At 43.5% G+C, this 21,386-nt stretch overlaps 2 protein-coding genes across 4 annotated transcripts in view; both read left to right on the top strand.

Annotated features, from left to right (window-relative positions):
• The first annotated feature begins 1,676 nt into the window (after nt 1-1,676).
• On the top strand, nt 1,677-12,322 carry GLO1 (glyoxalase I). The gene is made up of 6 exons (XM_075412804.1): nt 1,677-1,815; nt 2,818-2,900; nt 4,289-4,429; nt 5,212-5,279; nt 6,392-6,481; nt 8,729-12,322. Exons 1-6 carry the CDS (start codon nt 1,735-1,737, stop codon nt 8,815-8,817), a joined length of 552 nt encoding a protein of 183 aa, XP_075268919.1. The 5' UTR covers nt 1,677-1,734; the 3' UTR covers nt 8,818-12,322.
• Nucleotides 12,323-15,475: 3,153 nt separating this feature from the next.
• BTBD9 (BTB domain containing 9) overlaps nt 15,476-21,386 on the top strand; it is a 149,365-nt gene continuing 143,454 nt past the window's right edge. For 2 of the 3 annotated variants that reach the window (XM_075412801.1, XM_075412799.1), the window contains exons 1-2: nt 15,476-15,644; nt 17,588-17,754. In XM_075412801.1, coding sequence (XP_075268916.1) covers nt 17,673-17,754 — 82 coding nt within the window. In that variant the 5' untranslated portion in view covers nt 15,476-15,644; nt 17,588-17,672. Of the gene's footprint in view, nt 15,645-15,978; nt 16,258-17,587; nt 17,755-21,386 lie in introns of those variants that run through there. The other variant, XM_075412800.1, reaches the window with a different exon arrangement.

Below are 21,386 nucleotides of genomic sequence, written 5' to 3'. Positions count from 1 at the left end.
AATCACAGATGCAGCAAATGAATCAAAAGATAATGTGAAATACTTACACACACTTGAAAAAGTTTGTCAGCCACTTTATAACTGTGATCTTGTAAGTATGCTTCTCATCATCTGTCATCTAATCTGGAATTCTGTAAAACCTTTGACATGGTGCCCCACTATGTCCTCTCTAAATTGGGGAGATATGGATTTGATGGGTGGACTGTTCGGTGGATAAGGAATTGGCTGGATGGCTGCATCCGGAGGGTAGTGGTCAATGACTTGATGTCCAAATGGAGACCAGTGAAAAGTGGTGCCCCTCAGCAGTCTGTACTGGGACCAGTACTGTTTAATATTTTCATCAATCACATAGACAGCGGGATTGAGTGCACCCTCAGTAGGTCTGCAGATGACACCAAGCTGAGTGGTGCAGTTGACATACCAGAAGGGCAGGATGACATCCAAAGAGACCTGGACAAGCTGGACAGGTGGGCCCATATGACAACCTCATGAAGTTCAACAAGGCCAAGCGCAAGGTCCTGCACCTGGGTCAGGGCAACACCCGGTATTAATATAGGCTGTGGGGTGAAGGGATGGAGAGCAGCCCTGCTGAGAAGGATTTGCGGGTGCTGGTGGATGAAAAGCTGGACCTGTTGGACCTGTTCACGCAAGAAAAGTGAGCCTGGTTTCCAGCACCTCTCAGCGTGCAGGAGAATGAGGTGAGGGCGGGAAGGGAAAGCGGAGGATTCCCAAGCACAAAGCGTGGGGGGGACAGACTTCTGGCTCTCCTGTGGACAGCTGAGGTGCCTTGACCAGCTCTCCGCCCTTGGCACGGCGGTGCGGATAAAGCGGCTCACCCACCTGGCTGGAGCTATGCCTCACGCCGCGGGGAGAGGGGAGCAGCCCCCCCCGAACAACCACCAGCCGCTGCCCCCTCAGCAGACGCGGCAGGCGGCTGCAGGGCCCCCCGCGAGGAGATCCGTCCGCGCCAGGCCGCGATGGCGTTGGCCGTTACAGCAGCAGCCCGTAACGGCTGCGGCGCTGCCCGCCGCGGGGCTCGCTCTCCCCCCGAGGAGCCGCAGGCGCCGCTGCGGCCACGCGCAGGCCCGGCCGCCAGAACCGGAGCCGTCGTTCTGCCGTGAAGACCCGCGCTGGGCACCGAAGAGGTGTGCGGTGCGACGTGCCGTGAGAGTCCCTCGGTCGGGGACTGGTTTTAAACGTGCTTGTGGAAGTCAAAGTTAAGTAACGCAGCGAGAATGCCGCGCTGGGAAAGCGCAGGATCGAGGTAATGTTTTCAGTTACCGAAACGGACGGCGAAGGCAGCGGCCAGCACCCCTCACCGCCACACCGAGCGCACCGCGGGTCTCTCTGCGAACAAGGCTGGGGGCGCACGGCCGGGCTTGGAAGCCGCCCTCAGACGCCGCCAGCGGGAAGGGTTTACAAGCAAAGCCCCGCTCCCCTGGGGCGGACACCGGCGCCCGCTTCAGGCGTCTGCGAGGCGCGCTCTGCCTGCGGGCGGCAGCGGGGCGGACGCGCCGTCAGCCCAGCGCGGAGGGCCCGCGGCTTCATTGCGCGCGTCAGCTTGTTAACTCCGCGGTCAGGGCGCTGCTCCCCGTTAACGCTCATTGCAATGAACTGGCAGCCCTGGACGCGCCCGCACGGCTCGCTGCGGCCCGCCCAGCCGAGGGGCGGAACGGGGCGGAGCGGGGCGGTCACCGCCTTCCCGCGGGCACCTCCAGCTGCTCCGTTTCCGACATGGCGGCCCCGGCAGAGCTCAGCGGGCTCACAGACGAGGCAGCCTACGGCGCCTGCTCGGAGCCGGATGCCAGCACGAAGGTGGGGTGGGTGTGGGTGGCGAGGACGCTCCGGGGCTGCCGGCACCGGGAGGGTCTGCGGCAGTGCCGGTGCCCCCCCCTGCTCTTTGCCGGGCGGACGTGCGGTGGATGGGAGGCAGCATGGGGGAGGGCTCGGCGGGGAGCTGCCCGGCCGCCTTGTGCGGGGAGAGCGGCCCGGGGACGGCCGGCCCGGCTCGTTTCACGGTCGTGGTGCGGGACAAGTCTGCTGGGCCCGTCGCCCTGAGCCCCGTCCTGTCCCGTCCCGCCCCTCTCGCCCGGCGGGTCGGGGCCTGCGGGCCAGGTTTGCAAAAAAAAAACCACCAAACCCCCAAAACACTCCAAACGTTTTTATTTTTTTATTTGGAGAGCCTTGTCATTGCATTCCAGTTGTTCTGCATCCGCCTTTTTTCTTTTAAATTCGTCTGTCGAGGCTATCGTAACGTTCGCTTTTTAACCACTGAACTGTTCCTGAGCCCTTGGTACCCAGCGTTACCCCGCGGCTGGAGGAAAGCGCCCTGACAGAACTGCAGGCCGCTTCTGCTGCCGAGGTCTCATCCAGCTTGTCAGAAATTCGACACCCGTGCAATGAAATAATACAAATAATGAGTTCAGGAATTTAGTTTTATTTAAACTCTGTGTCTCCAGTCAGGCCCAATGTTAAATATTCACATGCCTCGTGTGCTTAAATGCAAAGTGGTTCATGTGCAGTACAGCTCCATGAAAGAATACTGAAGAATGATACCCTTTTTTTGATACCTCAGATAATATGTATTGAGTGATACCAGTGGCAGTTTTATTTGTTTTAAACATTATGTTACAAAGGCACATTTATGTAACATATCTGTATGTGTAGATCAGGACAAAAGGTTTTATTTACACTAATTGTAGTAATTTGTTACTTCTAAACCTGCTAGTTTTAGATTCATTATTAACTTGGCATCTTTGTTAATATCCTTAATTAAATCCTGGCTGATGTGTAAATAATAAACCTTTTCTTCCCCAGGATTTTTTGTTTCAGCAGACGATGTTAAGAGTAAAGGATCCTAAGAAGTCACTGGACTTTTATACAAGAGTTCTTGGAATGACGTGAGTAGAAGTTGTATGCAACAATAAATTTGGCTTCTCCTACTACACTTCTGAAGTTTTTGTTATTTTGATGTAATTATACTAATTGGTCTAACTACATAAACGATGCCAGCCCACCAGCTGATGCCCTGTTGGACAGTTTGGCAATCTCTGAGAACTCCCACAGCACAGTTAATGCCTAAGCTGCAAATGAACTAATATTGGCGTTGACCAGAAATTTCTTTTTTTCTTAAATAGGTCATTAATTATCAGTGTACAACTTGCTTACTTCATCCTCACTGAGCCTGTAGCTAACTGGTGACCCTTATGACAGTGCTTATATAATGGTCATTGCTATAACTCTTGAAATTAAGTTTTCCTCTAGTTCTCAGAGGTGGCTTATGACCAGCTGTAGTCATGAGAGACCAAGGCAATGGAAGCTGGAGACAGGGTCCAAACTCAGTTTTTTAGAGAAGGCTGTTGGAGGCAGATGCCCTGCAGTAGCCTAATGTGTTGATGCTAAGTCTCTGTACACATTCTTGACATTTGAAATGAGTTACTTCAAAACAAGATTTAGCATATTTTTAAACATCTTGAAATAAGTCCAGACTACAGTAAAATAAACTACTTCCACTTTAGTGAAGATGTGGCTGCGAGAAAATAAAAATTAAATACCTAGTAAGCTGCAAAAGAAATTAGAGTCATTTTGTGTGCCACTTTTTTCTGGTTTACATGTCCAACATAAAAATGGTTTGAAGTACGCCACACCATCTCTAGAAATTAGGTGAAAACAGAGATGTACCAAATATTTCACAGGAAAGTGGGTGGCTTCTTGTATCTAGCAAAGGGATAAAATTTATAATCAGCTTTTTCTGACCTCAGGTATTTTTTAGTTAATTAAATTGTCACATGTGAAATAGATTTTATCCTATATCTTGCTATTGAAATTGTAAAAATATTTCATCTAAAGGTGTGTTTGGGTTTTAATCCTGCTTTGTTCTTGAACTTTTTCTGGTGCCAGTAAGCTCCCCAGAACGAGTAAGTTTCAAAGTAAATATTTTAATTCCTTGGTGGTATTTTAAAGTGGATAAACATAAAGATCTTCCTGAGGAAGTGCAGAGAAGTAACAGAGTAACAACCTCAAGATGTGAGCCTTTGTACTGGCTTTGCTATTCAGTTACTGATAGTTTGGCTTTTAAGTATCTGATTCTTCTAATTTTTGTAGGTTTGTAATGTGTTCTGGAGTGTTTCTATTTGATAGTTCAAAATGTAGCTATTTTAAGATGTGGATTACAGTCAGAAAGGCAAAAAATCACAGCCATAATTCTTCCATGAGGGAAGCATCTTGATTTATTTGCAAGCTGATTACCTTTCTAAGTTACTATTTCAAAATAATTGTTGCCATTTAGACTGCTTCAAAAATTTGACTTTCCTACTATGAAGTTCTCGCTCTATTTCCTGGCGTATGAAGATAAAAATGATATCCCAAAAGATAAAACTGAGAGAACAGCTTGGACCTTCTCTAGAAAAGCTACACTTGAACTGACACAGTAAGTATTAATATAATGAGAGATGACATTATCTAACAGCAATTAAACAGAAATGGATGAGTGTAAATCCTGTTGGATTGAATAAAAAATGTTTCCACAGCAATGGTTACATTTTACTGTCATATAGCCTTAAAATATGGCTGAGATCTTGGATACCTGGCAGCTTAACCTTTTCAGAGCTCTCTCAAACTGCAAGGTGACCGGTGGTACATAAATATGAAATAATGCTTGCTGTATTTTGAGTATGCATGCCATCTGGGTAGGTAAGCCACAGAATTTAGGAAAACCCGAGGTGGTTAGAACTTTCTTTGGATCCCCAGAGCATCCTGATAATGGATAACTGCTGCTTTTGGAATCTAATCAAAAGAGGTATGGAGTCAAAGCATGCACAGGTGGTTAATGCTACTAGTCACTGTAACTGTGCAGAAAGAATCTCCCAAATACCCCACTGTCTTGCTTAGCTTCAGGATCTGCTACACTTCCTGTTTGTTCCCCAGTGATGGGTAGATAAACTGACTCATGCAGCACAACCTTCTCTCTGATCTGAGTGTCTCCGACTCATTCAGATGTAGAACCTGAGTACCAGTGAAGGGCTGGGAACGTGACTGGATTAGCCCTAGGGCCTATGACTAGGGGAAATCTTCATAGTTTAATGAATGCAGCCAACAGCTGAAATTCTCTGGTTTCTTAGGAGAAACGACTTACCCTCCTGGGGAAACTGAACATCTAGGTTTTGTTAATTTCAATGTTTTTCTTCAATATGCAATAATTACTTCTTACAGCAACTGGGGCACTGAAAATGATCAAAACCAGTCTTACCACAATGGCAATTCAGATCCCCGAGGATTTGGTAAGTCTTTAGTTTTGTGTTTATAGTTTTTAAGCTTTGATTTATTGTGATTACATTTTTTCTCTTGTGTATTGGGGAAAAATAGAGTTTCAGATGTTTTTTAGAAAACATCTATATAAATTCTGTGCAAAGGCTATTGGGTAAGTGTATACTGTAGGCTTTATTTTTATGAGAACTAGTAGCGAAAATATTTTAAACTTGTATGGATGAAAAGACTTTTCTAGTAGGTTACTTTGAAGAAAACATGCTAGCATTAGGAAAGAAGGGAACTTACACCTCATCCTATATCTCTCTTCTTCCAGGATGTAAGCTGTGAAAGACAGTAGAAAGAAGTAAACAAATGTGTTTCAGAGTAATGAGCCACAGTTACACTTTTTATAAAGAATCTAATCATTTGGCAAGCAAACACATGCTAATAGTAACTAAATAGTAATTGCTCTTGTGTATGACATTATCATGATGTTTAGACTGATTTATGTTTGGATTTCTATTTTATGATCCACTGGTTACCCATTCTAAGCTAGAAGGAGAATTCCATTTGTAGCACTGTGGATAGTACTTGTGTGGCTCGATTTGATATTTTGAGTGCTTGAAAGGTCACTGGCTTGTGAAATAAGTTTCATACTCAGTCTAGCCACTTGACATTTAAAGCTTCTGAATTGATTTGTAAGCTCAGGCCTTGCACAGTGCTAGTGTTAGTCTCTACAAATACGGCATTAATTATAAACTCCTTGTGCTGTTGAACTGAGGAAATGAAACAAAATCCTGTTATGTGGGCATACTTCGAGAAAGGAAATATAAAAGTTTGATTGAAAATCTTACTTTTTCCTACTCTAGATAATATTCTTGTCTAAACAATATGAGGTATTTTAACTCTAAAGTTCCTATTTTAAAAGGCATTATGTAAAAAAGCCAGCTTTCTGAAGGAGAATAATGTTCATACCCAAAATGTTCTTCTTTCTGGAAGCAATGTTTTTCTTGTATACAATCATATCTTATGTGAACTACAGCATGTAAACTTTTTGCATAAGATGAAATGCTGAGCAAACTTTTTTATAGAACACTCAGCAATACTTAACAGTGTACTTCACTCTTTTTACCTTGTTGTCCAGGACACATTGGTATTGCTGTCCCTGATGTCAATAAAGCCTGTAAGAGGTTTGAAGAACTAGGAGTGAAATTTGTGAAGAAACCAGATGATGGTAAGTCTTGATCAGAAATGCAAGTCATTTTTTTTCCTTGTTTTTAATATATTCTATCTGATAGGTCTTCCTGCAAAGCTGGGTAATGCGTTTCTAGTAGTTGTCACTGCTTAGAAGGTGCTAGAACCAGCTACCCCTGCACCTTCTTACACAGTGGGCAAAACTGACAACAGATCCATCTCGGGAACAATAGTTAATCAGTCCATAGAATCACAGAATGCTTTGGGTTGCAAGGGACCTTTAGAGGCCATCTAGCCCAACCCCCCTGCAGTAAGCAGGGACATCTTCAACTAGATCGGGTTGCTCAGAGCCCTGTCCATCCTGGCCTAGAATGTTTCTGGTCCAGCTACATGCCTTTTATATGTAGTCTGACCTTCGGTAAAAACCACATGCTCTGTTGATGTCCTAGTTTACTATGTATACTACTTCCTAGAGTTAGTACAGAATTTACTTTAACATGGATCAAATTCACATACGTTTGGTCCTTATCATACGAAAATAAGATGACTCAGAAGACATCATTACTCCCACCCATTAAAACTGAGTAATTCTTGACTTTTCTGGCTATTTTTATTTAAATCCACCTAACGCCACCTACTAGCTGTTATCATTTTAATTGTTCTGTCAGCTTTAGTAGAAATAGCCTCATTAGTCTATATCATATTTGACTTGTATAACTTTTAGTAAAAAATGCATCACATATAGCTCAAATGTCTATGTATGTATTATGTATAAACAAAAAATGTCTATGTCAAAATAGCCTAAAATGCAGAAATCAGTGGTGAGAAGTCTTGCATTTTTCAGCTGCATTCTCTTCATGAAATGACCTTATGAGAGTTTTAGGACCAATGAGTTCCAAAACTGACATCAAATAGTCAGCAGCATGCACAAATCTGTGATACTTCTTCCTTCTGGCTGTAGAAACTAGACTGTTGCCTGTATTAACAGTGTAATTTTTTTAGTTTAAAAGTAACATTAGGACATGAAGCTTCAGTTTACACGTATTGGAATTAATCTTCTAGATTCCTTGCTAGAGGAATAAGAACAAGCAAATGAAAAGTGACTTAAGTGGTATCCATCTTAGTCACTGTGTTCTCAGCTGAAGCAAATGTAAGAAGTGTAGCTGAAAATGTAACTTGAATGCAGATTTCTTGATTTAAGAATTGAACTTAGTATTTCTAGCATTTTAGAGTTTCTGAGCCCTTTTTAATTTGTTCAGCACCTGTTGAACCCTGAGAGAGCTGAAGTGAGAGATCTTGGCTTTGATTCTGTATCACTACACAGCTCTAAGTGCATAGGAGGGGAAGCTTAGACTGTAAATTGAATTAATCACAGGAAAGAACTCTTCAAGCAGTCAAGGGAGGAGGAGAGCAAATGCTGTTTTTTAACATTAAGAAATAAAATTGATGTAGCAAATGCCAAGGAGGAGGAAGAAGTTTTGGACTTCACATTCATTGTTTGTGGAGCAGGCTGAGAGACCTAATGTAATTTTTTTTTCCTACATTACTGAATCGGACATCTACTATTCTGTCAGAAGTTTTTGCAGCTATATATTAAGAGTTAAGTTGGTTCTGTTACAATAAATAGCCTAATAGAGCAAGTATAATTTAAAATGTATGGTTAACACTTTAAGATAACATGTCAAGCTGTGCTATCCTGACCTACTGTTGAAGACAATTTTTGGAGACCCTGTTTTAATGATTAATATTTTTTCTAACAGTAAAATTTAAAACATTCCTGCCCTCCATTTCTCTGTTTTATGAAGTGATGCAAACATGTATCGTAAACCACATCAGAGGGACAAACAAAGAAAACCCAGTAACATAAAACCTCGGTGTGGAGGCAGGAATGATGGGAGATGAACAGGGGCAGAGGAAGACAGGATTTTATACTGGCAAAACCAATTCAAGAAAGTATGTCGAAACATGTTGGAGCACAAAATATTTTTCTGAATTTAGAGGATGAACACTTACAGGGGCATATGCAGAAAACTTCAGTCAGCAAAAGACAGAATTTCAAAGTGACTTTAAACTACAGCTTTGTTGAGAGTAAGATTGACAATGTAGCATACAAAGATCTAATACTGATTAAAAACTAATCGGGATGTTTTCAGAATTAGCTGTCTAAATTTGAACTAATTTTCATGCAAAAGGAAAGGAAAATATTTTTCGAAGTAGTCATATTGGACATTAAGAACTAGTCATGTAGTCTTAACTTTATCTTGTTTTGTTTTTTTTTTTCTAATAGGTAAAATGAAAGGACTTGCATTTGTTCAAGATCCTGATGGCTACTGGATTGAAATTTTAAATCCCAACCACATGGTGACTCTCACTTAGTTCTAATGAGATGCACACTTTCAGTCCCCTGGAGAAAATCTGCAACAGTGTTTGTGAAATTCTCACTTAATGGAAAGGAAACAGTTGTTTTCACAGTCTCCTCTAAAACTATCCCCTGGGACCTCGCTGTACTTGAATTCCTTTTTTCTTGTCCTGTGATGCCACTACAATTTGTTTCCAATTAGGAATACTCAACCATTTTGTGGAAGAGTGCTTACACAGATTCTCCTCTTGAACATTGATTATGTTAATATTTCACTAAACACTATCAAAAGATATGTGACCAGAAATTCACTGCATCTCACACTGTTTAGATTTAAACTAACAACAAAAAAGAAAATACTGTGTTATTACTGATAAACGTCAACAAGGAGGAAAAAAAAATCCTTCAGAATATTTTTTTTTCTGAAGTCAAAAGATCCTGAAGGCTTTATGTCCTATCTTCTATACTAGAAAATAAAATGTCAGACTAATATTGACTTTAGTAGCATGTTTGTGAAAGTCCTAATCTTACTTATATTATGCCAGGCAAAACTCTAAGGAGCAGCCTTAAACAGCCTTGCCTGGAACAAGAAAATTTGTGGATGCAATAAATCAGTCCAGCAGAAAGAATTCAGTCTTTCAGCTTCTGGCTGCTGATTGACAGCCAAGATAAGAGGTCTTATAGTTGCTAACTCGCAGTAATCCTTCTTGCCTCTTCCAACACTAGAAAGAACTTGCTCATAATTTTTATTGCGATGAAAGTCTGAGGCTGTACTGAAATGACACCTGTAAATAGCAGGAAAACATGTAACATTTGCATATGTGACACAGATTATTTGATTTTATGCTGTTCCACCTGTTACTAACAGTGTAAACCTGTCAAGCTTTGAAATTGTGTTGTTACTTGCAAAAAGGAAAAAACCGCTCTACTCTGACTTACTGTGGTTTGAATAGCACTTAACTCGGCCTCTAGGTCTTCAGTTATGTGACCACTGAGTAGTGTAGTGGCATTGCAATTCACTTCCAAATACAGCATTGGTGAAAACTACAAAATAATTTTAAAGCAGTATCACCTGTTGCTTTGCTCATTGTCGAATCCTAGATAACTGAAAGACTGTTTGTTTTGGTTTGTGGATTCTTTCTTGAGAAGAAATCTAGTTATAAAAAAGACTATGAATTGGGAGTGCAGTAGCGAGGAAGATTAACTTCTTCACTTGATTAGCAGGATGTTTTAGTAACTTAATGTGCAGAATTAATAACTGTCAGTAACTCCCTGGCTTATAACTTCAAACAGAAATGCAGAAAACATTGCATTTGATTTCTACTGTGCTAATGTAGATGCTTATGACTTAGGCTAGTAACGCTTAGCATTTATCTCCTTATCTGAAAAAATCCTTAATTCTGCCTCATCGTAACAAGATAGCGTATATAAACTTAGTAATTTTACAGAGCTCCACATGAAAATCATTCATTAATCCAAGATATTTTGTTTACCCTTGGAAATGAGTAAAATAGATTATATACTTCATCTGAGCCTTAGGTGTTGGAAAAAGGAATGTGAAAACTATTGCTCTGCTTAATACCCCCTACGGATGTGCAAGCAATCCTAAATTCATTGGAAGACAGACGTAGTAACTCAAAAGATAATCTTCTTTCAGTTTTCTATTTGTTATGTGAAGCAACCCTGATATTTTAAATTGTCATTTGTATGATATTTTCTGGCTGGTCTCTACAGTATCTACAGATACTGTGCTTTAGGCAGTGCCTTATCAGTGTCATTCTTATACAATAGATTCCTTCCCTTCTTGAATATTTGCCAAGTTGCCTTTTTTTCTGCAACAGTAAACACTGATGGTTCATGGTTGCATTCTCTTTTTTCTGTCCTCCTGTGCTTCCAGAACTAATGCCTAGCTGGTTCCCTGTCGTGTTCCTTGTGCGGCTGATAATTCTCCTGCACATTAGGTCATTTTTATAGAATGGTTTGGGTTGGAAGGGACCTTTAAAGGTCATCTAGTCCCAACCCCCTGCAGTGAGCAGGGACATCTTCAACTAGATGAGATTGCTCAGACCCCTGTCCAACCAATTTTGGTTGGGACAATATAGTTACTACTGTTTGGAGTGACAGCTCCTGAGTAAGCAAGCTGTCACCACATGATCTCACAGTCTTCTTCCTCTTCCCCAGATGTAGGGCTTTTGACATTGCACTCCCTGCCCCTATCAGGCTAATTCAGCTTAATAAAGTGACAAAGATTTTCTTGAATGCTGGGTTAGTTTTATGCCAACTTTATTAAGCAGAAGTGAAGAGCCAGTTCAAGACTCTTCCTGAATGAGTAAATAAAGCTGTTCCTTTTAGCAGAAAGTTAGGTTGGCTCACCTGACTGATGAAACCTCAACCTCCTTTAATAAAAGGTGCAGAATACCTTACTGTAGTGATTAAGAAAACTCTTATTGAAGACTGTTGTAGTGTAACTTTAGTACAATACCTTCTGAAGTTAGTAGGATGGGAGGTGCAGCAATGAGATGAAGCACTTGGTTGATTGCTGCTCACATGGATTTTGATGGCTAAACTGTATTTTTCATATACATCCCTTCTGCTGCTGGTGTTCTGAAACAGGAACTTAAAATGAAGTGAAACTCAACTGAAGCACGAGTGCTGACTGCAGTTCCTTACCATTCAGAATCTCTTATTAGATTGTGTGAGTAGAAAAATTATTCAAATAGTAGTCTAAGTGAGGTTGTCTAAAACCAAGTTTTATTTCAGTCAATACAGATGTATCATCTAAAGCTTTAGGACCAAGGCGTTGGCAAGGAAAATCTCAAAGTATTACCAGCATGGAAGTTGGTGGTTCCTATTTTATCAACATCCAGCATTTCATTCAGCCCTGTTTCACTCCACTTCAAAGCGCAGGTGTGACTGGAAAAGCTATTGACCCAGTTGTGTGGAATCCAGTAATTAAAACCTGGATAGTCTGTGAATCAGATGAGTAAGTCAAAGGGTACACATGTGCAGTTCAGTGGACAACTACAGGAGAAGCAGCAAGCTAGGCTGAAGGTTGTCTGCTTAGCACTCAATACTCTTAAGCACGTTTGCTGATCTTGGCACGACCCTTGGTTTTTTTATGTACTTGACAAGGTGCAGACAACAGGATACAGGAGGAGGTAATAAAGAGGAAACTAGTAAAAAGCCACTGGCATCTGCAAACTAGTGACACCAGTATCATGAAGTGGGCAAAGTATGGGGTTTTTTTACAAGAAAAAAAAAAGTTCCAGCTGCTTACCATAGTGAGAACTAATTAAAACCAGTAGTCTCAGTTATGAAAACCAAGAACAAACTACTAAAGAAAAACACTTGATGATTCTTTTAGCCTACAATAGATGTTAAAGATTTTAGCTGTAAAACCTTGTGAAACTATTTCACATTCTGACTACAGACGACGCTGTTTTTACTTTTTTCCCAAGGTAACACTTCTTCTCTGCTAGATAAGGCATGGAATTAAACAGCAGGTAGTGCTTTACCACTTGGGAGGGCCTAAGCTGAGCTTTGCGCAGTAGAGCAGAAACTAACGCCGCGGTGGCGGGGAGCCCAGCCCGCCTTCTCCTCGCAGCAGGGAGAGGCTCCCGTCACTCCCGAAGGCAGCCCGCGTACCGGCCGGCGGCGGCGGCGGGTGCTCGGATGTCACCTGGGAGCAGAATCACAGAATCACAGAATAGTAGGGGTTGGAAGGGACCTCTGTGGGTCATCTAGTCCAACCCCCCTGCCGAAGCAGGGTCACCTACAGCAGGCTGCACAGGACCTTGTCCAGGTGGGTCTTGAATTTCATCTCCAGAGAAGGAGACTCCACAACCTCCCTGGGCAGCCTGTTCCAGTGCTCCGTCACCCTTAGAGGGAAGAAGCTCTTCCTCATGTTCAGACGGAACTTCCTGTGCCTCAGTTTGTGCCCATTGCCCCTTGTCCTGTCACTGGGAACCACTGAAAAGAGCTTGGCCCCATCCTCCTGACACCCACCCTTCAGATATTTGTAGGCATTTATAAGGTCCCCTCGCAGCCTTCTCTTCTTCAGGCTGAACAAGCCCAGTTCCCTCAACCTCTCCTCGTAGGGGAGATGCTCCAGTCCCCTCACCATCCTTGTAGCCCTCCGCTGGACTCTCTCCAGTAGCTCTTCATCTTTCTTGAACTGGGGAGCCCAGAACTGGACACAGTACTCCAGATGAGGCCTCACCAGGGCAGTGTAGAGGGGAAGGAGAACCTCCCTCGTCCTGCTGGCCACACTCTTCTTGATGCACCCCAGGATCCCATTGGCTTTCTTGGCAGCCAGGGCACACTGCTGGCTCATGGTTAACCTGTCGTCCACTAGGACACCCAGGTCCCTCTCCGCAGAGCTGCTCTCCAGCAGGTCCACTCCAAGCCTGTACTGGTGCATGAGGTTGTTCCTCCCCAGGTGCAGTACCCTGCACTTGCCCTTGTTGAACCTCATCAGGTTCCTCTCTGCCCAGCTTTCCAGCCTATCCAGGTCACGCTGAATGGCAGCACAGCCTTCTGGTGTATCTACCACACCTCCCAGTTTGGTGTCATCAGCAAACTTGCTGAGGGTACATTCTAACTCTTCATCCAGGTCATTGATGAAGAAGTTAAACAAGACTGGGCCCAGTACTGACCCCTGGGGGACACCACTTGTTACCAGCCTCCAACTAGACTCAGCACCGCTGATGACAGCCCTCTGAGTTCTGCCATTCAGCCAGTTCTCTATCCACTTCACCGACCACTCATCCAGCCCACAGTTCCCGAGCTTCCCTAGGAGGATATCATGGGAGACTGTGTCGAAAGCCTTGCTGAAGTCAAGGTAGACAACATCCACGGCTCTCCCTTCGTCTACCCAGCCAGTCATGTCATCGTAGAAAGCTATCAGATTGGTCAGGCATGATTTCCCCTTGGTGAATCCATGCTGACTACTCCTGATAACCTTCTTTTCCTCCACTTGCTTCATGATGGCCTCCAGGATAAGCTGCTCCATCACCTTCCCCGGAATGGAGGTGAGGCTGACCGGCCTGTAGTTCCCTGGGTCCTCCTTCTTGCCCTTTTTGAAGATTGGAGTGACATTGGCCTTTCTCCAGTCCTCGGGCACCTCTCCTGTCCTCCAGGACCTCTCAAAGATGATGGAGAGTGGCTCAGCAATGACATCCGCCAGCTCCCTCAGCACTCGTGGGTGCATTCCATCGGGGCCCATGGATTTGTGGACATCCAGATCACTTAAGCGATCCCTCACACAGTCCTCCTCGACCAAGGGAAAGTCGTCCTCTTTGTAGGCTTCTTCTCTTACCTCCGGGGCCTGGGATTCCTGAGGCCCAGTCTTAGCACTGAAGACTGAAGCAAAGAAGGCATTCAGTAGCTCTGCCTTCTCCGCATCCTCCGTCACCAGGACACCCGTCTCATTCAGCAGCGGCTCCACATTGTCCCTAGCCTTCCTTTTGCTGCTGATGTAGTTGAAGAAGCCCTTCTTGTTGTTTTTGACATCCCTTGCCAGCTTCAATTCCAGGTGGGCTTTGGCCTTCCTCGTCGCATCCCTGCATGCTCTCACCACGTTTCTGTACTCTTCCCAAGTGGCCTGTCCCTCTTTCCACATTCCATGGACCTTTCTCTTCTGCCTGATCTCCACTAGAAGCTCCTTGTTCAACCGTGCAGGTCTCCTGCCTCCTTTGCTAAATTTCTTTCTCAGGGGGATGCATTGCTTCTGTGCATGGAAGAAGTGTTGTTTAAAGAGCGACCAGCGCTCTTGGACCCCCCTGCCTTCAAGAGCCCTGGCCCACGGGATTCCTCCCAGTAGCTCCTTGAAGAGGCCAAAGTCAGCCCTCCTGAGGTCCAGGGTTTTGATCCTGCTTATCGCCCTGCTTCCTCCATGCAGGATCCTGAAGTCAACCATTTCATGGTCACTGCAGCCGAGTCTACCTCCAACCTTCTCATCCTCCACCAGTCCCTCCTTGTTTGTTAACACGAGGTCCAGCAGCGCGCCTTTCCTTGTTGGTTCCTCCACCACTTGCATCAGAAAGTTATCATCGATGCTCTGTAGGAACCTCCAGGATTGCGCCTGCCTAGCTGTATGGTCTTCGCAGCTGATGTCAGGGTGGTTGAAGTCCCCCATGAGAACCAGGGCCTGTGACTGTGAGGCTGCTTGCAGCTGCCTGTAGAAGGCCTCATCAACCTCCTCCTCCTGGTCAGGTGGCCTGTAGTATACACCCACAGTAATGTCACCTGTGTGAGCCTGTCCCTTAATTCTAACCCACAAGCTTTCAACTTGTTCCTCATTTGCCCCCAGGCCAAGCTCAATGCATTCCAGTTGCTCCCTCACATATAGAGCAGTAGGCGGGGACGGCGGTGAAGGCTCAACGCCAGCTGCTGTTCCTCAAATGGCCCCGCTGCCTGACCGAGCGCCCGGTTTCTGACAAAGGCCGGAACCGCCGGGCAGGCCGCCATGAGGGGCCCGCCCAGCGCTCCCCGCCCGCGGCACCGCTGCTCCAACGCTCGGGAGAGCGGCGGCCGCCAGGCTCCCCCTGCCCACCGAGCACCCTCCCGCCGCGGCGACAGCTCTCCGCCCGACCCCGCCCGCCGCTACTCCTCCAGCCGCCACCGCCCTCTGGCCGGAAAAGGAAGCCACGCGCCGCGTACAGGGAACTACGGAGGCCGACGGGAGCCCACGACGCCATCGGACCCGCTCCCGCGCAGCTCGCGAGGGTGCTCGTCTACGTAGCACGCAGGAGGACGGCGGCTGTTGCTAAGTGACGTCAGCGCGCCGGTTGGCGTAGCGACGGCGGCGGGGCAGGGGGTGGAGGTGTTGTCGTCGGTGGGGCTGGTGAGTCCGGCGGGAGGGCTGCGGGCGGGCGCGGTGGCTGCGTGCCCCCTGTGGAGCGGGTCTGTGACGGGCGGGCGGCGGCTTCCGAGGCCTCCCCCTCGGCGGGCTCCGGCCCCCCCGCCGGCTCCGGCCTACTCCCGCCGCTGCCTCCCGCCGGCCGCGGGCCGGTCGACCCGGGAGCGGGCCAGGGAGGCAGCGGCGGCCTCCGGGAAGCAGCCGGGCGCTTCAGACGGTGAAGGGGTTTCACCTGAGGCGCCGCTTCGCGGAGGCGAGGGAGGGAGGGGGGCGGGCGGGGGTCGCCTCCCTGGCACCTCCAGACTTGGGAGGCGGCTTCTGAGAAGGCGGCGGCCCGGGCTTCCCCGGCGCGACCTTGGGCGGGTCGCTGGCTCTCGGCCTCGGCCGCCCTCCCTTCCTCCCTTCCTTCCGTGGGTGCGGTGCGATGCGCCTGCCCCGGTTGCCCCCCCCTTGGCCTGGCGCTCTGCAAGACCCCAGGATCCTGCCGTGTTTTTCTTTTTCAAATTACTATTATTTTTGTGATATTAGTTCAATATTTTGGCGTTTTGAAAGTACACACAATATTTTCACAAGTTCTTCTGAAGTCTTAACTACTCTTGTAAGTTATGTGCTGCTGTAATTCATTGAAGTTTCTTCTGACTTAGAAGCTCATGTTATTAGACTTTTAAAAAACCTACTTGATGTTAACTTGTTCGCAGCCCACCTGTAATCTTGCTTGCCCAGCAATGCTCTTTGCTCGCTTTATTTTTAAAGCACAGCACACACACCCCTCCCAAAGACCCATGTTGGGATCACTTAATTTTTTATGTGTTTTAAGATTTACTTTGAGGCTACTTGCAATGCAGGTGTAGTTGGCATGTCTTCTGTTACAGTTCTGTAAATCAGGTGCTTGAAGTATGCTGTTCTGTTGGGGTCTGCTTGCTCATAGTTTTCTGTAAAAACCACAAGAATTTTCTTAAATGGGTTTTGAATAGATTTTGATAATACAAGCCAATTTGGTAACGTATGTTACTTGTAGGAACAAATATTTATGTATTGCATGTTATTCTCTAAAACCAGATCTTTGTCAATTACCTGTTTTTAGTTTTCTGGATGAAGGTGTGGTTACTTTCCAGTTCATGAGACTACGTAAAAATATTTTTTCATTCTTCTCCCTTGCTCCCCGAAACATATACTTTAAAGAAGGTTAGAGTGTCTCTTATGAGAGAATTCATTTATCAAGGTATCATCTGTTTAACAAATTAAATAGTTTATTTTTCCTTTTGGCTGGTATGATGGGAATAACAACAGTAACTTATACTTGTTGAGAGAGACTCATTATATTGTTTATGTGTTTAAACAAAGCCTCTATATTTCTGTATTTCCTCGCACTATAGTGTTTTTTTTGTTTTGTTTTCCTGTTTGTAAAATTAAAGGCTTGCACAGGAAAAAGATCTGCAACTGACTGAAGTATTGTTGAAAAAAACAACCACCAAAACCCAAACAAAACCCCCAAAACCTTTGGCTAGACAAGAACATCCAGAGAACTTTGGATGTGTAGGAAATAAAACGTGTGTGATACAGTTTGTATAGACCTGGTTTAATTTGGGCACCCATGTGGGAAAACGGTGTTCTCAGGAATATTAATGCTGTAGCGAGAATGTCAGGATGAAATTTTTGTGGCTTATAATGAACAAATGAATGGCAATATGTTACCATCTTTTGATGGTTCAAAAAACGAACAGTTAAAATCAAGTGATGATGGCTCAAAGAAAGAGATTCTAATGCTGTGTTCTAAAGTTTACTAGAAGTTTTCCCATAGAACGGAGGGATTTTTTAAGAATTTATTTCCCCAAAAATGTTAACTGAGAAACATGCATCTCGCTCACTTTTGCCATAGGCTACATGCCCCCGGTTTCTGATGGTATATATTTCATGCATTGTTTCAGGAAATGGTACAGTTGTTGCTGTGCAGCTGGATGTTGCTGAATAGCGTGTCTATGAGCTTGCTGTTTGATCTGTCTGTTGTTCGGAATGGCGAAGAACCCTAATTTTCAGGAAGTTGGTCATCTGTCTACAGGCTACGTCCACTGTAGATCTTCAGATAGCTTTACTGGTGAGTGGACCAAAGTATTTTGTGTGTCATTTTAACAAAGTTGTATCAAGTGCATTAATACCTACTTTATATGTGTGTTAATAAATACTCTGCACTTAGTATATTGTTCTTTGTATATAGCTAAACTTATTCCTGCTCTTTTGTCAGAGGAATACGTCTCTGAGCAGAACGTAAAACATTAGCACTACAGCACTTAAGTACTGGGAATGTGTTTGCAGATGAGCAGTGCATAACTTCCCATATGCTTTAAGTCAAAATGCTTTTGGTACTTAAATTGTTGTCTAGAATCCTGTCATTGAGTGGTGTGGCTATTTACCAGAGTTAATGTCTGCTTTTCTTTTAATTCTTTCACAACAGGAGGGCTGGAGATGAGACTTAAAAGTTCTGTGAATTTAATTTGCTTGTTCTTTCATATTTATACCTATAAATTTGTACTGCATTGGTCATATTATTATTGGATACTAGATATTGGGACATGTATTTTTTCTACCCTTTCTGTTACATTTTTCACTCATAGTTGACTTTGTTATTTAGAAGTATAAAGGAGCTTTTGTAGTGAGGGTTCTGACAGAATCAAAGTATTTACTTGAGTTGTACTCTGTGTTGAAATATTTACTAAAAATTCCTGTTTCCTGAGACGTTAGCTTATTGTACTAGAACTTACGAGAACAAAATATTTTTGTATAGAAAGGTGTGTATATCCGTTAAAAAGACAAACCATATGATTTGAAACAATGGTGTGTTTGTACAGTAGCCTTACTGTCACACCTGCCATGTTCTGTGAGTCTATGGTAGTAGAAATTGTTAATAAAATATTTTGCTAGAATTTATTTAAAGCATAGCAAAATACTTGATGAAGTAATGAATTACAAAAAATTGAAATACGACTCGAATCCTTTCCAATCAACTGAGAGCCAATTCCTTTTTCTAGATAAAAGAGCAGTGTAAGAGAACTATATTTAAGAAAATTCTCTTTGTGTAATTCTGAGAAAATCTGTATTATCTTGATAGGTACAAATTAGATGATGAAGGATTAAGTGTTTCAAGAGTATGAAATTATTTGCTTAGTGTTTATAATCCAGACTTACTAAATAAAATTCATGATTCTAGCAATAGTCTGTTTACTTGCATTTATTTGTAAAGTTTCAGTAGAGTTATCAGTTATGTAAACATTTTTCACTCATTTTCTATATAAAAAAAATCCCAATCATTCATGAGAAACTTCTTAAATTCCTTTTTCTGTGCCTGGTATAAAAGCAACTCTTGCGTGTTTTATTGAAACAGCACTGCTTTTCAGAGGACTCGTTTAGTGATCGTTCAAATGAGGTGGGGAAGTGACTGAGTACATTATTGCAGCTCTGGTTTGAGAGTTGTTCAGTGAGGATGTCATAGGGGTTTTGCTATTGTTGCTGTATTTTCTAGATCACATTTTTGTATGCCATAACATGTGACAGACTACGTAAAAGAAATATAGCAAGCAGAAAACTGTGGGAGTTTTGTTGTTGTTTTTCTAGTCATGATACATTGTGTAATATTGCATATTGCCTTCTCTGATAAGTACTAGGTCGCATTTTTCACATGCTAACTGTTCAAAATGGCCATAAAGAAGCATGTCTTCCGATGGGGTCTTACACAGAAGTGATTGGTAGGCCTTCTGGCTTAGCAGATGCCTTTTGAGATTGTTGCCGTTTTAATGATGCCTCAAACTCACCGAGAAGACTGTTCTGTTTATTTCTGTGGCATGAACAAAGCTGCAGCAGCTGACTGCTGAAGCAGTTAATTAGCTCTGAATACTTCCTGGAAGTAGGTTATGGTGCTGGCAGGAGGTTTGTAAGTGGCTTGGCCTATTTCTTTGAAGTTTGTTAAGTGTTCTTTGACAGCCAGGAAGAGTAAACACCTGAATTCTCTACAATAGGTGACATTGTTTTGATGCCGTATGTTTGACGGTAGAAGATGCCAGAGGGATCTTCAGGAAGGGTTTTGCCGAACTCCCAGCAGCATCCATCTTTTTTATCATAAGTAGTAGTTTGAGTTGCAACTAGAAAAATAGTATGTTTAGCTCTACAGGGAAGTTGTGAGGTCATAGCAACTTGCCACAACTAAAACAGTGTATTACTTTTTACTTCCTCCAGCAAGAAATGTGCAAATCACTTCAAGGGTTGACTGAATTTGTACCATTAATTAATCCTGTCTGGGAAGATCTGAAGTCAGGTGTTATTTGGTTCTGTATTTTGAAGGCAGGACTGCTCTCTGGGCTGCTTTATATGGAAAATTCACAATACAGATGAAACTAGCATTGGAAATGCATAGTAATAAACAAATAAATGAATATGAATGCTTCAATATACCTCCCTTACCCACAGGGAGCATATAAGGCATGTATGTAGTTTCATTAAGTTGTCAGTTTCCAACACTTCACATCATTCAAGCATTTGAAAGGCACTCAGACAGAGGCTTGTAGCTATCCTTTGAGTCCTGTATTCCCTGTAATCGCCATGTTCTTGTTTGACGATTTGTAACAGGATGTTGTACCAGCAGTTCGGAGAGTGTTAAACATCTAAATAGATTTGTCTTGCAGCTTACGCACAGGGATTTCTAAATTTCTACACTCATTGCTTGCTGTAGTTCAGGGTCTTGATGTTAATAAGGACTGGTATCATAGGCTTATTAGCAAGTGTCCCCAGTTCTGACTTTGCCTCCTTCTATACACTGATTCTTGTTCAGAGAGAGGTTAATGTGCCCTTGACAGGGAAGTGTGCTTTTGATTTTATTTATTTATTTAACCTGAAATGGAAACAATTTTGCCTTGAACTCTTCACTCTCTTGGCACTTCACAACATCCACAGCTGTTGGAAGCAAAGTTAGCGTGCAGCTGATGGCGTTCCCTTATCTTTACCAGTTTTGTGGTCTCTCAGTTTTATGCAGGCAGTACCTCTTGTTATTTTTTAGACACAAGAGTGGATGAAGCAAACAGAGAAGTAGAATGTAGAAAAAATGGAATTAAAAATAGATTTTAAAACCAAAATGTGCCTGTACATGTATGAAGTATCATAAATGAACTTCCCTAATCAATCAAAACAGGAACTAGCAGAAGAGAGAGAGAACAGAGCTGCTTCATAATGTGCGTGTAACTCCTGTGTAGTTAGGTTGCCTGACTACTGTGAGTGAAGATCAACAACAGCAGTTATAGACTTGTAAGGTACAGAAGTCTTGAAGGAGTATTGGGGCTTGAGATTTGCAGCTGAGTAACAAATACATCCTTTTGTTTGCTCCTTTGGTCTAATAAAAGGTTTTGTATTTTGAGGGCATTTCAATTTTACTACTCCTAAGTAATTACGTTATGATAAATATTATTGCTAGTATAAATAGATGCGACTGGACTGATAGGAGTTAAGTTCATCTTGCTTGTTACAAAGGAAGTGTTACTGGAAGTATGTGTCCTATAAATCTGTTCAGTGCAAAGTTGTCTTAGCTAATTGTGAATTAACCAGTGCAAATAGAAGAAACAGTCTGTTATTATGAAAAATCATAAACATTAATTTACTCGCATGTCAGGATAGAAGAATGTGACTGAACAGTATTCTGTCTTCCCATGGTTAGGCTGCCGCTGGTATCTCGGCCAGTACTGCTGG

Source organism: Opisthocomus hoazin, chromosome 2 (assembly GCF_030867145.1).
Source record: "Opisthocomus hoazin isolate bOpiHoa1 chromosome 2, bOpiHoa1.hap1, whole genome shotgun sequence".
Classification (NCBI taxonomy): Eukaryota; Metazoa; Chordata; class Aves; order Opisthocomiformes; family Opisthocomidae; genus Opisthocomus; species Opisthocomus hoazin.
The sequence above is the reverse complement of the archived record's forward strand: the minus strand, read 5'-3'. Positions and strand labels throughout refer to the sequence as shown.

Coding starts and splice junctions, on each gene's coding strand:
- GLO1 (XM_075412804.1), top strand. CDS start 1,735: ATGGCGGCCCCGGCAGAGCTCAGCGGGCTCACAGACGAGGCAGCCTAC. Junction 1,816..2,817: donor AGCCGGATGCCAGCACGAAG/GTGGGGTGGGTG, acceptor TTTCTTCCCCAG/GATTTTTTGTTTCAGCAGAC. Junction 4,430..5,211: donor GCTACACTTGAACTGACACA/GTAAGTATTAAT, acceptor TACTTCTTACAG/CAACTGGGGCACTGAAAATG.